The sequence below is a fragment of the Hyla sarda genome, chromosome 1, assembly GCF_029499605.1.
Source record: "Hyla sarda isolate aHylSar1 chromosome 1, aHylSar1.hap1, whole genome shotgun sequence".
NCBI lineage: Eukaryota > Metazoa > Chordata > Amphibia > Anura > Hylidae > Hyla > Hyla sarda.
The window spans coordinates 211,993,861-212,011,943 of record NC_079189.1 but is presented as its reverse complement, the minus strand read 5'-3'; the positions used below and the strand labels follow the sequence as shown (position 1 = coordinate 212,011,943).

Genomic DNA, 18,083 nt, shown 5'->3' with positions numbered 1-18,083 from the left:
TGGGGTTTGTAGTTATTGTGTCTTAGGACCCCTCATTCCCCCTTTTGGGGTGTTTTTTGAGTTTGATAGGCGGTTATTTCACGCATTAATCTGTCTTGTCCACTCATGTCAGCGTCACGCTAACAGCTATCTCTTCCACAGACACGAGGGTTACTCAAAGACCTGTCACGCCTACAGGTACGAGGTTCGAGTCAGACTGCCTTTCAGGGCACAGCAGCTATGCAAAGACCTGTCACATCCACAGGCACGAGGGTATGCGAGACCTGTCAGGTTACAGGTACGACAGTCACATAGAGGCCGTCCACAGGCACTAGGGCATGAAAGACCTTTCAGAACCTGCGGGCTCGATAGTCATGGAGAGGTTGGTCATGTCTGCGGACACAGTGGTTCTGTTGATGCCTCTCTGCAGGCATGATAGTCCTTAGGCTTAATTTGTTACTGAGATCTGTCGAGTCTGCAGGCATGATCAGGATGAGGAGGCCCGTCGTTCGCTGCAGGTCATTACTCCTGAGACCATATTCGGGACGGTATGTTGGCAGGTTAGGATATGGCTCATGGTACAGTCCAGTCAACTCTTCATATCACTAACTAATAATGAAGTTTTTGACACTTATCAGCAGGGACAGGAGGACATGTGATGCCCGACAAGCTCTATCGGTTCCCCTTTCTGCAATTACCACAGCGAGCATGCCAATATGAACGAATCAGCTAGCACGTAGTCAGGTCCCATTCCAGTGCTGGGCCGGACGCAGTAGGTGTCACCAACATATTCTCTGAGTGTCAGATACTGCCTTAGGTGGTCACCAGCCGGCAGGTACAACTCTCTTGGTTCCTTGAGTCTAGCATGAACAGTTTAGGGGAAGATAGACATGACTAGTTGTGGTGTTGGTTATTATGGTAAGGGATGTTGTTATCAATTCTACTTCTTGATTTTTTGCCCTCTATAGGCGTGCCCTCATACGCGGTTATGGGCACAACTCAACCGCTTCGCCATTCATTCTTATTTATATAGGTACATAGGTTTGTATGTAAGGTGCAATCGCAAGTACGGTAAGTCAATGTATGGTTTTGCATAGTTGTGTATTTAGCGCTTGCTACTACAAGCTGGAATGTAAGCCCTGAGCACAAGTAGGAAGCCTTTTGGGCTGCATTTGTGCGAGGGGGCGTGAATTCCCACGCCCTCCTGCACCTACAGGCGGGGTCATGCAGGAGGCACCACTATAAAACGCACCCGCAACACACAGGTTTGCAGGTACCCTCCTAACCCTCCCTCATACGCTCATATGGGCACAACTCAACCGCTTCGCCAGTCATTCTTATTTATATAGGTTTGTATGTAAGGTGAAATCGCAAGTACGGAACAACGCAAGCCGCTTGGTAAGTCAATGTATGGTTTTGCATAGTTGTGTATTCAGCTCTTGCTACTACAAGCTCGAATGTAAGCCCTGAGCACAAACACATGTTTATTCCCTTTATGTGTATTGGAACTAAACCAAAAAAGGGAGGAAAAAAAGAAAATTGTACATTATGTCACACCAAACTCCAAAAATGGGCTGGACAAAATTATTGGCACCCTTAACTTAAAGGGGTATTCCAGGCAAAACCTTTTTTATATATATATATATATATATATATATATATATATATATATATATCTCAACTGGCTCCGGAAAGTTAAACAGATTTGTAAATTACTTCTATTAAAAAATTATAATCCTTCCAATAGTTATTAGCTTCTGAAGTTTTCTGTCTAACTGCTCAATGATGATGTCATGTCCCGGGAGCTGTGCATGATGGGAGAATATCCCCATAGGAACTGCACAGCTCCCTGGATGTGAGTCATGAGAGAGCAGTTAGACAGAAAACAACAACTCAACTTCAGAAGCTAATAACTATTGGAAGGATTAAGATTTTTTAATAGAAGTAATTTACAAATCTGTTTAACTTTCCGGAGCCAGTTGATATATATAAAAAAAATTTGGCCTGGAATTCCCCTTTAATATTTGGTTGCACAGCCTTTGGAAAAAATAACTGAAATCAGTCGCTTCCTATAACCATCAATAAGCTTCTTACACCTCTCAGCCGGAATGTTGGATCACTCTTCCTTTGCAAACTGCTCCAAATCTCTCTTATCGGTAGGGCGCCTTTTCCCAACAGCAATTTTAAGATCTCCCCACAGATGTTCAATGGGATTTTGATGTGGACTCATTGCTGGCCACTTCAGAACTCTCCAGCGCTTTGTTGCCATCCATTTCTGGCTGCTTGTTGACATATGTTTGGGGTCATTGTCCTGTTGTAAAACCCAAGATCTATGACACAAACCCAGCTTTCTGACACTGGGCTGTACAGTGCGACCCAAAATCCGTTGGTAATTCTCAGATTTCATGATGCCTTGCACACATTCATGGCACTCAGTGCAAGAGGCAGCAAAACATCATTGAACCTCCACCATATTTCACTGTAAGTACTGTGTTCTTTTCTTTGTAGGCCTCATTCCATTTTCAGTAGAATGAGATGCTTCACCAAAAAGCTCTATCTTGGTCTCATCTGTCCACAAGACGTTTTCCCTGAAGGATTTTGGCTTACTCAAGTTCATTTTGGCAAAATGTAGTCTTGCTTTTCTATGTCTCTGTGTCAGCAGTGGGGTCCTCCTGGGTCTCCTGCTATAGCGTTTCATTTAAATGTCAATGGATATGCTCACTGAGCCTGCAGGACCGCATGAATATCTTTTGAATTTTTTTGGGGCTGCTTATCCACCATTCGGACTATCCTGCGTTGACACCTTTCATCAATTTTTCTCTTCCGTCCACGCCCAGGGAGATTAGCTACAGTGCACTGTGGACAGAGGCAAATCTAGATCTCTTTAGATGGACTTGTAACCTTGAGATTGTTGATATTTTTCCACAATTTTGGTTCTCAAGTCCTCAGACAGTTCTCTTCTCCTCTTTCTGTTTTCCATGCTTAGTGTGGCACACACAGACACACAATGCAAAGACTAAGTGAACTTCTCTCCTTTTTATCTGCTTTAAGGTGTGATTTTATATTGTCCACACCTGTTACTTGCCCATGGTGAGTTTAACCCTTTAAGGATGCAGGACGTAAATGTACGTCCTGGTGCGGTGGTACTTAACGCACCAGGACGTACATTTACGTCCTGTGCATAACCGCGGGCATCGGAGCGATGCCCGTGTCATGCGCGGCTGATCCCAGCTGCTGATCGCAGCCAGGGACCCGCCGGCAATGGCCGAGGCCTGCGATCTCGCGGGCGTCCGCCATTAACCCCTCAGGTGCCGGGATCAATACAGATCCCGGCATCTGCGGCAGTGCGCGATTTCAATGAATGATCGGATCGCCCGCAGCGCTGCTGCGGGGATCCGATCATTCAGAACGCCGCACAGAGGTCCCCTCACCTTCCTCCTTCCGGCTCCCGGCGTCTCCTGCTCTGGTCTGAGATCGAGCAGACCAGAGCAGAAGATCGCCGATAACACTGATCTGTTCTATGTCCTATACTATTCAAGTGTAAAAAAAAATGTAAAAGTAAAAAAAAGTGAAAAATCCCCTCCCCCAATAAAAAAGTAAAACGTCAGTTTTTTCCTATTTTACCCCCAAAAAGCATAAAAAATAAATATTATAGACATATTTGGTATCGCCGCGTGCGTAAATGTACGAACTATTAAAATAAAATGTTAATGATCCCGTATGGTGAACGGCGTGAACGAAAAAATGTTGTAATCGTATTGACCCTCAGAATAAAGAACACATGTCATTTTTACCATAAATTGTACGGCGTGAAAACGAAACCTTCCAAAATTAGCAAAGTTGCGTTTTTCTTTTTAATTTTCCCAAAAAATAGTGTTTTTTGGTTGCGCCATACATTTTATGATATAATGAGTTATGTCATTACAAAGGACAACAGGTCGCGCAAAAAACAAGCCCTCATACTAGTCTGTGGATGAAAATATAAAAGAGTTATGATTTTTAGAAGGCGAGGAGGAAAAAATGAAAACGTAAAAATTAAATTGTCTGAGTCCTTAAGGCCAAAATGGGCTGAGTCCTTAAGGGGTTAAAGGAGCATCACATGCTTGAAACAATCTTATTTTCCCACAATTTTGAAAGGGTGCCAATAATTTTGTCCAGCCCATTTTTGGAGTTTAGTGTGACATTATGTCCAATTAGCTTTTTTTCCTCCCTTTTTTGGTTTAGTTCCAATCCACACAAAGGGAATAAACATGTGTATAGCAAAACATGTGTTACTGCAATCCTTTTCTGTGAGAAATACTTCATTTTCTAAAAAAGTTTCAGGGGTGCCAACAATTACGGCTATGACTGTAGGTTTATGGAAAACTAGTAATTGATTCTGGAGTCCTGGAATCATTGTATGTTGAGTCCATATCTCTATGGAAAACTGGTAATTGGTTCTGGAACCCCGGAACCATTGCATGTGGAGTACATATCTCTATGGAAAACTGGTAATTAGTTCCAGGAGGACCATTGTGTGTTGAGTGTGTGTAGATCCATATGATTAAAATGATCCCAACTTATATAGGTTTGATTTTTTTTTTTACTTCTGTTAAAAAATGATAACTGTTTGCACAAAAATTAGTATGTTTAAAATTGTCCTCTTCTGACCCCTATAACACACAAGGTGACCAAAAATATGCAATTTTGGACTTTGGTAATTTTTTATGTACATGCCATTGACCATTCGGTTTAATTAAAGTTTTATTTTTATAGTTCGGACATTTGCACAAGCTGCGATACCACATATGTTTATTTTTATATGTTTACATATTTATATATGGAATTTGGGAAAAGGGGTGTGATTAAAACTTTTAATAAGGAAGGGGTTAATGTGTGTTTTTTTAAACTTTATTTTTAACACTTTATTAGTTCCCTTTACTAGTCACTTTATTAGGGACTTTTAGGAGGAATAATTAGAGTCCTCATGAAGATCAATGGGATTCCATAGAACTCAATTGATCTGTGCGCTCTGTGCTTAATTGGTGGAGCCTGTTTCAGCCAGGCTCAATCAAATGAAGAGCCACCGACCTGGAAGGAAGCAGATGTAAGCCCTCCGGCTACCTCCACAATGGCCATGGTGATCACCTCATGTCGGCTTCTAACCTCGGCCCTCAGCTACAGGTATAAGCTGGTGACCATCCGGTATGGTGTAAGCTCGAGTCAGGAGCCGGTGCCATACACTGGTTTCCGTCTCCTTAGATGAAAACTGGGTAAACAGCTATCCAGCAGTTGCTGAAGCAGTCATTGCTGCCAGATAGCCATTTTAGCGATGGCCTCAACACACAGCAGCATCATATGTTGATGCTGCCTTCAACATACGATGGGCTCTGAAACTATCGTATGTCGGGGCCATCATATGTTGGGGGCCATCATATGTTGTTGGGCAATGTGTGAACACATCTTCAGGGGAGGTGTATAGCTACTATCTATCCTGATCCGCTAGCGCTTGGAGGGGAGGGGTCTGGCAGGTGATGATGTCATTCCGTAGTCCACAGGAAGTTAGAGTCTGACATCCTGTTGTAAACATAAGGCACTGGAATATTTGGAGAATCAGACTTGTGAGTTTTACTAATTTGTTGATTTGATTTTGCATGATTCTAATAGATTCTCTTTTTTACAGGTCTACATGTTAAAGCTCAAACAACAACGAGTTTTACATCTGCACAGGACACATATTTATCATCAAAAGCATCTGTATCTGAAGAAAGTACCACATCGAAAAACACTGAGAGTGTGATGACTTCTATCAAAGTGTCTACTACTGTCAACACAAGCAATTCATTAGAATCAATTCATACAACGGCAACCCCTACACCTGACTCAGTTCAGACAAAGGCAACCCCTACACCTGACTCAGTTCAGACAAAGGCAACCCCTACACCTGACTCAGTTCAGACAAAGGCAACCCCTACACCTGACTCAGTTCAGACAAAGGCAACCCCTACACCTGACTCAGTTCGGACAGCAACAACCCCTACACCTGACTCAGCTCAAACAGCAGCATCCAATTCAACTGGCTCAGCTCCGACAACAGCAATCTCTACAAATACCAATGCGGTATCAGTAAATCTGAACACAACTATATCATCCAGTACAACAATATCATCAAATACAACCAGTGGACCATCCACATCAAATTCATCCACATATACAAATGTCCCAACAAAGCCCAGCACAAACACAACAAGTAAAGGCCAGACAGAAAAAGTAAGCACTGTTCAAATGGGAAGTACAATGTCTACTATTACTGCGGAGGGTGTTTCTTCTTCTTCCAAGGCAGCCACTCAAGGGACTTCAGCATCTTCTGGGACAATTCTTTCTCCAAACATTAGCCCAATAGTTAGTACTGAATTAATACCTTCAATCAAAACTGATGATCCATCCACAACTCATGCAGCAACTGAACGTGGCTCTGAGCTTCCAAGGGCATTAAGTCCAGGTAAGTGTTTTGCAGATTTATGAGGGACAAGAAATTAAAGTTGTTATCCACCATAAGGGGATTTTAGTGTGTACCTGCCAGACAGTAATGGACATGCTTAGGAAGGATTCGTGCTTGTCTTGAGGTTCAATAGCTGTGTTGTGAGATTACCATAACGCTGTGGCCATCTTTTTATGATATGGCTTACAATTTCCTGTTGGAGTTCCCTCCTTCCAACTACAAGTCCCATGATTCCTTATTTGTAAGTGTGAGGTCACTTTTCTTCCTCCCACACATCAGCCACTTTAAACACACCTGTGCTCCCTTTCCATGCAACAGACCAGTGTTTTCTTACCAGGGTGCCTCCAGCTGTTGCAAAACTACAATTCCTTGCAGAATGATCTCCCTCCCGCCTAGTGGTCACTCCACCCATTGAAACAAATACAGACTTCCTATGAACACCTGACTAGTGATGTAATGTCTCGGGTCACATTGCAACCTGGGAAAACCTGAGACAACACTCAGTTTGTATGCAGTTAAAAATAAACATTGGGACAAAAATCACAGAAAATATGTGAAACCACCATCAAACACAGGTGCATAGGGGATAAGTTGTCTTTCACTGGACAACCCCTTTAATTTACACCAGAATTTTACACAAAAATCTTGATAAACATTGATAAATCATGCCCCTTTCACTGTGAGGTTTTTGTCACAGAGTGCACCAGAATTGTGGAGTATTTGCAATAGAAATTCTGCTTCATTGTCCCTGTTGAAACTCTGAACTTAAAGGGGCACTCTGGTGGAAAACATTTTTTATTTATTTTTTTTAAATCAACTGTTGCTAGAAAGAAGTTAAACAGATTTGTAAATTACTTCTATTAAAAAATATCTTTACCCTTCCAGTACTTTTTAGCAGCTGTATGCTACAGAGGAAATTGTTTTATTTTTTAATTTCTTTTTTGTCTTGTCCACAGTGCTCTCTGCTGACACCTGATACCTGTATCTGGAACTGTCCAGAGCAGCATAGGTTTGCTATGGGGATTTTCTCCTGCCCTGGACAGTTCCTGATATGGGCATCAGGTGTCAGCAGAGAGAACTGTGGACAACACAAAAAAGAAATTAAAAAAGAAAACAAATCCTCTGTAGCATATAGCTGCTAAAAAGTACTGGAAGGGTAAAGATTTTTTAATAGAAGTAATTTACAAATCTGTTTAACTTTCTGGCACCAGTTCATTTAAAAAAAAAAAAAAAATGTTTCCCACCGAAATACACCTTTAAAGAAAAGTTTTCATGAGGTTACCATAGCACATATGCTGAAGGCTGCTTTTAACTTGAAAGACTTATAAGACGGCTATTAAAGGTGAAGTCTCGTGGTGAAAAACGTATCCGCAGGATAGGGAATTAGCTTTAGATCGCAGGGGGTCTGACCGCGATCTAAAACTCTTGTACAGAGCCCTGGCTCTCCTTGAAAACGGCACGTTACATGCCCCGCACACATTTTTTTTTAGTAGCTGTCTTTTATGGTTGACCATACTAATCCTAACTCATCAGAGCTAATAGAAACATTGTATACATTGCTATCTTTTATGGTCATAAAAGATAGCAATGTGTACAGTTCATATCATATTTCATATCTAATGCTCAGGATTAGGACATTAACCAAGGTCAATAAAGCTGTGATTGTAAGCTACACAACTTTTCCTGTATTTTATTAAACAAACACGTGGGGTTTACATTGTTCTGCTTCTGCAGAGCTCCACACATGAGATGAGCAGTAATATACTCTTACAGGGAAGCTTTTGGAAAAGAGAAATCCCCAAGACAAAAAAAAGCAGACAACTTGGAAGCATGCCCTTAATATGTTATTCTGGGATACCATAGGGAAAAATAGATGCTTTGGTTTCAAAAACTAAACTAGACAGTACGAGAAATGTTTCAGAAGATGACATACATACAGGAAAGACTCTGGGGGTCATATTCAAAACTCTTCACGTCCAAAATTTTGGCGCAAAAAAGTTTCCATGAGATATTTTCAGTGTTTTACATGTGAATGATCCATGGTTTACACTAGTAACACCAGTTTTGCAAAAGTGAGTGAAAATATCATGTAAAACATGACATTTACTTAACTACAAAGGGGTGAGAGTCCATTTTACATCAAAAATTTCACACCAGCTCTTTGCTAGTGTAGAAATCACAGAAATGTTTTTTTTTTTGTTTTTTTTTATATCTCCCCCACAGTTTGCAGAGTTCTACTTGGGAAATGACTTGGCACCAGCTTAGATCATATGCTTCAAGGATCTAGTTCATCAGATCAGGTTACGGATGATAAGGTCAGCAGGCGCTGGTCACTGGGTCACATGTAATAACATAACATTACGTTGTGTTTTTATCTCTTCTCTCCCACACTGAGATCTACAGATAAGCTTCTTATGACTTATTAGTGGAGTACTGTGGGACTATAGCTGAAGTAATGGAGGACTTGATCTGCTCCACTTACATATTCTCTACAACAAGGGAGAATGAGTACTTATTTACTCATGAATCATCTATTAACCCCTTAACGACCAAGGACGTATATTTAGGTCCTTGGCCGGCTCCCGCGATATAACGCAGGGTCACGCGGTGACCCCGCGTCATATCGGGTCGGTCCCGGTATATATCTGAAGCCGGGACCCGGGGCTAATAGCGCGCGGTAGCGATCGCAATGCCGCGGGCTATTAACCCTTTAGTCTAAAACGAAAGTGAAAGCTGCCCGGCTGCTCAGTGGGGCTGATCGGGACCACCGCAGTGAAAATGTGGTCTCCCGGTCAGCTAGGACACGAGCGGGGGTCCTCTTACCTGCCTCCGACGTGTCCCTTCGGCGATTGATTGCTCCAAGCCTGAGATGCAGACTTTGACTTTGCAGTGAACAGTGCTGGCAATCAGTGTGTGCAGTGCTATAGGTCCCTATGGGAGCTATAACACTGCAAAAAAAAAAAGTGTAAAAAAAAAGTTCATAAATGTGATTTAACCCTTTCCTTACTAAAAGTTCAAATCACCCCCTTTTCCCATAAAAAAAACACCATGTAAATAAAAATAAATATAAACATATGTGGTATCGCCATGTGCCTAAATGTCCGAACTATAAAAATATATCATTAATTAAACCGCACGGTCAATGGCGTACGCGCAAAAAAAAAAATTGCAAAGTCCAAAATAACGTATTTTTGGTCGCTTTATATATCATGAAAAATGAATAAAAAGCGATCAAAAAGTCCGATCAATACAAAAATGGTACCGCTAAAAACGTCAGATCATGGCGCAAAGAATGAGCCCTCAAACCGCCCCATACGCAGAAAAATAAAAAAGTTATAGGGGTCAGAAGATGACAATTTTAAACGTATAAATTTCCGTGCATGTAGTACGGACAAAATCAAACTGAGATAAGTAGGGTATCATTTTAATCATATGGACCTGCAAAATAAAGATCAGGTGTCATTTTTACTGAAAAATTTACTGCATAGAAACGGAAGCCCCCAAAAGTTACAAATACAAAATGACATTTTTTCTTCAATTTCATCGCACAATGATTTTTTTTCCGTTTCGCTTTAGATTTTTGGGTAAAATGACTGATGTCACTGCAAAGTAGAATTGGTGGCGCAAAAAATAAGCCATCATATGGATTTTAAGGTCCAAAATTGAAAGGGTTATGATTTTTAAAAGGTGAGAAGGAAAAAACGAAAGTGCAAAAACCGAAAAACCCTCAGTCCTTAAGGGGTTAAAGAGAATTTCTAAACTTATATAAATAAATGTGAATCTTTAACCCATTTTAGCATTTTTTATTTTTCCTCTTCACCTTTTAAGAGCCATAACTACTTTATTTTCCATCCACAGGCTTGTTTTTAGTGCAGCCAATTATACTGTATAACAATACATTTCATTTTACTATAAAATATACAGTGGAACAAAAAAATATTATTTCGGGTGGGGAATTGAAAAGAAAATCTACATTTTGCAACTTTATGGAAAAACTGACAGGTACGCCGTCTGGTTTTCCGGTCCCCGCCGCTGGCCAGGCAGGGACCGGACAGGGATGCTTGCTGAAATCATTCAGCAGGCATCCCATGACATCGCCAAGGGAGGTCCCGAGACCCCCTCATGTCGGCAGTTGCCGCAAATCACTGGTCTATTCAGACCAGCGATTCTGAGTTATACGGGTCTCCAGTGACCCGGAAAATAAGGGTGATCGGGGTTGTCCGACACAGCCCCGATCCCCCTGAAGGGATAGGAGTGAGTTGGCAGGGGTGCCAACCCTCCTATCCCTGCGATTGATCAGTCAGAAGTGACCGACCAATCGCAGAAGAGGGGCGGGGGTTTGAAGTTCAGTTTCCCCTCTCTGCCCACCATTGGGTGTCCGGGCAGAGAGGGGGAACGGTGGAGCTCACCCGATCCAGGCGGCAACAGCGGCGATGACATCACCTGGCAGCGGCGATGATGTAATTTGGCAGCAGCGGCGATCATGGCGTGATCATGGTGACGTCAGCGCAGAAACTTAGCGGTGGTGATCTGGGTAAGTGGCCTGGAGATCATGAGGACCACAATTTAGAATCTCTAAACTGTGGCCCTTCAGATCTTGCAAAACTACAACTCCCAGCATGCCCATACAGCCATTTGCTCTCTGGGCATACTGGGATTTGATGTGCAGTGATCTCTAAACTGTGGCACTCCAGATGTTGCATAACTACAACGCCCAGCATGCATGAACAGCAAACTGCTGTCTCGGCTTGCTGGGAGTGCTTCCAGCTGTTGCATAACTACAACTCCCAGCATGCCCTTTGGCTATCAGTGCATGCTGGGAGTTTGGTAGCAGAGTTAGGTAACAGAACCTTACTCAGTGTTTCCCCACCAGGGTGCCTCCAGCTCTGGCAAAACTACAACTCCCAGCATGCATGGTCTGTCAGTCCAGAGAGTTGTAGTTTTGCAACAGTTGGAGAGGTTTGTGCAAAGTTATCATCCAGACCACGTAAAGTCCGCCATACCTTATTGTCAGTTCTTGCGATTAAGAAGGAATAATAGCAGGGAAGAGGATTTTATAGTACAGGCGAATGAGTAAAAAAAATGCCTGTCTATAAGAGGCTACCCCAGTCATGTCCTGGAAAAAGCTATGTCCAGAGCATTTAAATCCAGTAGATCTGAACTATTAAAAAGTAGAAAGAATAATGAAAAAAGAGACAACTAAAAAGTATAGCAGGAAATCCCCCAACACAGCAAGAAAACGCCTCTCATAGGTTTGGTTTTTCATTTCAATACAGCCCGATGGTGGAAAAAATTAAAAAGTCAATCAAGAACAATTGGTTTTTATTACAGAATTATAGCGACCTCAAAGAACATAATTTTCCATTAATAACTTTTTAAAAAAAATGTAAGAGCATTAGAGACCACTTAGTCCCATAGGGAATTATGGCTGCGGTTCCTGTAAGTGGTGCAGCTTCATCTGCACTGACAAAGTGGTAAATTTTGGTGGAGTATCACATACCTTCAAAGATATAATGTGCTGTAGGTCGAATTTTATAGTCTATGCAATTGTATGTACTTGCAGAAGATTCTATATCGGTTGTACAATTAGAGCACTGCATACTCGATTCTGGGAGCATGTTGCTTCAGTTAGAACCTCATATTAATGAAGTACATGGAGGATCTACTGCAGGTTTGTCATTCTTTGGCATAGAAAAGATTATGACTCCAGAAGGCGCAGATAGGCGAAAAGCCTTACTACAAAGTGAAGCCAGATGGATTAGGATGAACGCAGAGGGAGGGCTGGGTCTGAACAACATTTCTTAAGAAGATATGCAGCACCTATAAGCTTTCCATACCTGCAGAGATTTTATCTTTTATCTCGATTTACCTGTTTGCTACGATGATAAGTACATTTAGGTTCCTTTGATATTTCTTTGTTTTTAATAATGTTAGTTTTAACGGAAGATGTCAACGCCCATATCCTGAGGCATGTCAGAAGGTACTTACCTGGCCATTCTCCTCATGATAGGCGTGGTCTGATGAAGCGCCAAAAGCGGGGCGTGATATGGCTATAACCATGGCACCTGTTTGATCGCAGTCCGGCGTCTGGAAGTTTTTATGCACCTTCAATAAAGAATATTGCACGTCTTCTGAATCATGAGTGCCTTCTATTTCTATTCTATTTGTTTGGATCTATAGTTGTTGTCACGATGCCGGCTGGCAGGAGGTGGATCCTCTGTGCCAGAGAGGGATTGGCGTGGACCGTGCTAGTGGACCGGTTCTAAGTCACTACTGGTGTTCACCAGAGCCCGCCGCAAAGCGGGATGGTCTTGCTGCGGCGGTAGTGACCAGGTCGTATCCATTAGCAATGGCTCAACCTCTCTGACTGCTGAAGATAGGCGCGGTACAAGGGAGTAGACAAAAGCAAGGTCGGACGTAGCAGAAGGTCGGGGCAGGCAGCAAGAATCGTAGTCAATAAGGCAATAGCAGGAGGTCAAGTACACAGTATGGACAAACACAGTAACGCTTTCACTAGGCTCTAAGGCAACAAGATCCGGCAGGGGAGTGCAGGGGCAGTGATCAGATATAGTCTGGGAGCAGGTGGAAGCCAATTAAGCTAATTGGGCCAGGCACCAATCATTGGTGCACTGGCCCTTTAAGTCTCAGGGAGCTGGCGCGCGCGCGCCCTAGAGAGCGGAGCCGCGCGCGCCAGCACATGACAGCAGGGGACCGGGACGGGTAAGTGACCTGGGATGCGATTCGCGAGCGGGCGCGTCCCGCTGTGCGAATCGCATCCCCGACGGCCATGACAGTGCAGCGCTCCCGGTCAGCGGGACCGACCGGGGCGCTGCGGAGAGAGAGACGCCGTAAGCGCTCCGGGGAGGAGCGGGGACCCGGAGCGCTAGGCGTAACAGTACCCCCCCCTTAGGTCTCCCCTTCTCTTTGTCCGGTAACTGCTTCCCCTGGGATGAGGACACCGGGAAAGAATGGAGGGTTTCCTCAACGGCAGGCAGTACAGCAGGAGTGGGAATGGGGAGGGAGGGCAGAGGGCGAGGCCTGGCACGGGGCAGTGTGACACCAGGACGGGGGCCATGAGGAGGCACCGAGGCTTGCCTGACTGGACTGGGAGGGGGGGAGAGGCATTTCTTATGGCAGGCAGAGTCCATAAAGACCTTAGGAAGACCGGATACAGGGGGAGCCACAGGGTCACGGCAGGGAGCACTGGGAACCGGTTTAAGGCAGTCCTTGAAACAAGAGGTACCCCAGCTCTTGATCTCCCCTGTGGACCAATCCAAGGTTGGGGAATGGTGTTGAAGCCAGGGTAGTCCAAGGAGAATTTCGGAAGTGCAATTGGTGAGGACCAAAAACTCAATTTTTTCGTGATGAGGTCCGATGCACATTAGGAGGGGCTCCGTGCGGTAACGCACGGTGCAATCCAACCTGACTCCGTTGACCGCGGAAATGTAGAGTGGCTTGACGAGACGGGTCACCGGGATGCGGAATTTATTCACCAAGGAATCCCGAATAAAATTCCCAGAGGCACCAGAGTCCAGGCAGGCCACGGCTGAGAGGGAGGAGTTGGCTGAAGGAGAAATCCGCACGGGCACCGTGAGACGTGGAGAAGCCGACTTTGAATCAAGAGACGCCACACCCACGAGAGCTGTGTGCGAGCGTGCTTTTCCCAGACGTGGAGGACGGATAGGGCAATCCACCAAGAAATGTTCGGTACTGGCACAGTACAGACAAAGATTTTCTTCCCTACGGCGATTCCTCTCCTCCTGGGTCAGGCGAGACCGATCCACTTGCATGGCCTCCTCGGCGGGAGGCCTAGGCGTAGATTGCAACGGAGACTGTGGGAGAGGTGCCCAGAGATCTAAGTCTTTTTCCTGGCGGAGCTCTTGATGTCTCTCAGAAAAACGCATGTCAATGCGAGTGGCTAGATGAATGAGTTCATGCAGGTTAGCAGGAATTTCTCGTGCGGCCAGAACATCTTTAATGTTGCTGGATAGGCCTTTTTTAAAGGTCGCGCAGAGGGCCTCATTATTCCAGGATAGTTCAGAAGCAAGAGTACGGAATTGTATGGCGTACTCGCCAACGGAAGAATTACCCTGGACTAGGTTCAGCAGGGCAGTCTCAGCAGAAGAGGCTCGGGCAGGTTCCTCAAAGACACTTCGAATTTCCGAGAAGAAGGAGTGTACAGAGGCAGTGACGGGGTCATCGCGGTCCCAGAGCGGTGTGGCCCATGACAGAGCTTTCCCAGACAGAAGACTGACTACGAAAGCCACCTTAGACCTTTCAGTAGGAAACTGGTCCGACATCATCTCCAAGTGCAGGGAACATTGTGAAAGAAAGCCACGGCAAAACTTAGAGTCCCCATCAAATTTGTCCGGCAGGGACAAGCGGAGGCGAGGAGTGGCCACTCGCTGCGGAAGAGGTGCAGGAGCTGGCGGAGGAGAAGGTTGTTGCTGCTGTAGCTGTGACTGAAATTGCTGTAGCTGAGACTGAAGCTGCTGTAGCTGCGACTGAAGTTGCTGAGTCATGGTGGTCAAGTACGACAGCTGGTGCTCTTGTTGGGCGATCTGTCGAGCTTGCTGGGTGACCAGCGTAGTGAGGTCAGAGGCAACTGGCAGGGGAACCTCAGCTGGATCCATGGCCGGATCTACTGTCACGATGCCGGCTGGCAGGAGGTGGATCCTCTGTGCCAGAGAGGGATTGGCGTGGACCGTGCTAGTGGACCGGTTCTAAGTCACTACTGGTGTTCACCAGAGCCCGCCGCAAAGCGGGATGGTCTTGCTGCGGCGGTAGTGACCAGGTCGTATCCACTAGCAACGGCTCAACCTCTCTGACTGCTGAAGATAGGCGCGGTACAAGTAGACAAAAGCAAGGTCGGACGTAGCAGAAGGTCGGGGCAGGCAGCAAGAATCGTAGTCAATAAGGCAATAGCAGGAGGTCAAGTACACAGTATGGACAAACACAGTAACGCTTTCACTAGGCTCTAAGGCAACAAGATCCGGCAGGGGAGTGCAGGGGCAGTGATCAGATATAGTCTGGGAGCAGGTGGAAGCCAATTAAGCTAATTGGGCCAGGCACCAATCATTGGTGCATTGGCCCTTTAAGTCTCAGGGAGCTGGCGCGCGCGCGCCCTAGAGAGCGGAGCCGCGCGCGCCAGCACATGACAGCAGGGGACCGGGACGGGTAAGTGACCTGGGATGCGATTCGCGAGCGGGCGCGTCCCGCTGTGCGAATCGCATCCCCGACGGCCATGACAGTGCAGCGCTCCCGGTCAGCGGGACCGACCGGGGCGCTGCGGAGAGAGAGACGCCGTAAGCGCTCCGGGGAGGAGCGGGGACCCGGAGCGCTAGGCGTAACAGTTGTTATACTGAAGCCAAACAAGGATCCTCTTCGCCCCTCTAATTACCACAATATCTCCCTTATTAATTTGGCCTCCAAACTTTTTACCTCCATTCTTGCAAGACGTCTCAATGCCATATTGCCAGGCCTTGTTTATAACAACCAGGTGGGTTTCATCCCAGGCAGACAGGTAACTGACAATTGCCACAAAGTTCTTAACATAGTTCATTGTACTTCAGCTAACAACACCCCACTAATACTGTTAGGTTTAGATATTGAAAAGGCCTTTGATACTGTATTGTGGCCTTATTTGTTTGGAGTTCTCCATGCCATGGGTTTTTCGGGACCATTTGTTCAAGCCTTGCATTCTTTATATTCCAATCTAGTATCTTATCTTAAATTACCCTCTTCTCATTCTTCACCGATCTTTGTTGGTAGGGGTACTCGCCAGGGGTGTCCTCTGTCAACTGCCTTATTTGCTTTGGCCATGGAGCCCCTGGCGAGTATCCTCCATGTCCATCCTGACATCAGGGGCAACGATTGGTTCTGTGGTTTATAAGGTTAATCTATTTGTTGACGACCTCATCCTCAAACTTACCAAACCACTGGTTTCACTTCCTAACCTGTTTGCTACATTGGACCGGTTCTCTGCTGTGTCAGGCCTGATGGTAAACAGAGCTAAATTGGTGATTTTCCTAGTTTTAATAACGGAAAATATTATGATATTCTTTATTTAATATAGCTCACAGCAGCAAGGTTAACATATTGAAAAAAGGTGAAGAAAACTTTAGCGCAACCATAGCACAGTAACAGCCAATCCGTGTGGATCCTAGTTCATAAAACCACCAAACACCAACTGTAAATCCTCTTTCTTGTTCAAGGATGAGAAGAATCAAGGAGAGTAGAATCTCAAACGTAGAAATGAAATTCATAACTGAATATTAATCTGGATAATAACTTGACCACGTAGACATCCAGATGTCCTCAGAATTAGACTGAAAAAATGGTGGGATAATATTCGCCTCCTGTCTTTAATAAAATCCATATTTTCCATTATTGTAATTTCCATTTATTACAAGACGGAGACTCATATTATGCTTGTCTAAAGCTAAAGTTTTCCAAAATATATATAATATAAAAACATTATAAAATTAACATAATAATATAATCAGACTACAGACTTAGAAACATGAAAAGAAGGTCTGAAGTAGAAAGTTTTGAAAGTAGACTCAGAAGACCAATTCACAGCTTTTAAAAGATCTGAAAGAGAACCTCCAGATTGAATGATTTTGGTGGGCACCTCTGGTAAAGTGGGCACCGAAGACAGAAATATCAAAGCCCTCTAAGTGCATGGTTTGTTTGATCCACCTAACAAGTGTGGAGGAAGAAATGGGAAGATGAGGCTTACAAAAGGATATTAACAATTGAGAGGAAGAAGGATTTCTTAAAGAATTTGTTTTGCGTTCATAAGAGAGTAAGCATTTAACAACACATAAATTACAATTTGTAAATTGGCTTTTGTGCGTTTATAATTAGAAAATAGAACGCCGTGAGGGGTGAAAGATCTATGAGAGATATCTAAGGCTGTTAGAAACATCAGAAACTCTTTTACAAGAGATCAAACTTAAAAGCATAGAAAGTTTGAATGAAAGAAGTTTTAGAGACAATGAGTCATTATCACCCAAGGAATCCAGGAAAGATAAAACAAGGTTAACATCCCAAGAAGAATGATATTTGGGAAGAGGAGGTCTTCGGAAACAAATACCTTTTAAGAGTCTGCAAACTAAACAATGTTTGCCAACAGGGATGGAATCGATAGGAACATGATTAGAAGAAATGGCGGAACGGTAAACATTGATGGTGCAGTAGGCTTTGCCCAATTCAAAAGAGGTAGAAAGGAAATTTAAAATATTAGTTATAGATGAGTGAATGGAATCCAGATCCCGTTCTGAGCACCAATTAGACCAAATTTTCCAGGCAGATCTGTAAGCTGATTTGGTGCCTGGTGCCCATGCATCTGAGAGAATGTCTCTAGATGTGTTTTTTTAATGAAGAGGGGCTGGAAATATTGCTTGAATGGAATCAGATAAAAGGCCCACTATGCAAGCTATATTTCATAGAGAAATAAGGTTTTTGTACAGGACAGAACGAATTTTCCATCAAATGGTCTTTAATCTTCTTGGTGGAAGACTTAAATTGTCTAAATTGGTGTTGACCATGAATCCTAGAAATTCTACTTCGCTTGAAGGGGTCAATATAGATTTTTTTTGAGTTTATGATAAAACCCAGG

The 18,083-nt window shown here is 44.1% G+C and overlaps 1 protein-coding gene across 2 annotated transcripts in view; it reads left to right on the top strand.

Moving 5' to 3' along the window:
* Positions 1–18,083, top strand: part of PARM1 (prostate androgen-regulated mucin-like protein 1) — a 106,007-nt gene that overhangs the window by 72,248 nt on the left and 15,676 nt on the right. For both annotated transcript variants that reach the window (XR_008891668.1, XM_056568174.1), the window contains exon 2: positions 5,642–6,460. Coding sequence is in view for 1 of the 2 variants with exons in the window: in XM_056568174.1 (XP_056424149.1) it covers positions 5,642–6,460 (819 nt within the window). In the remaining variant the exon portion in view is untranslated. The remainder of the gene's footprint in view (positions 1–5,641; positions 6,461–18,083) is intronic.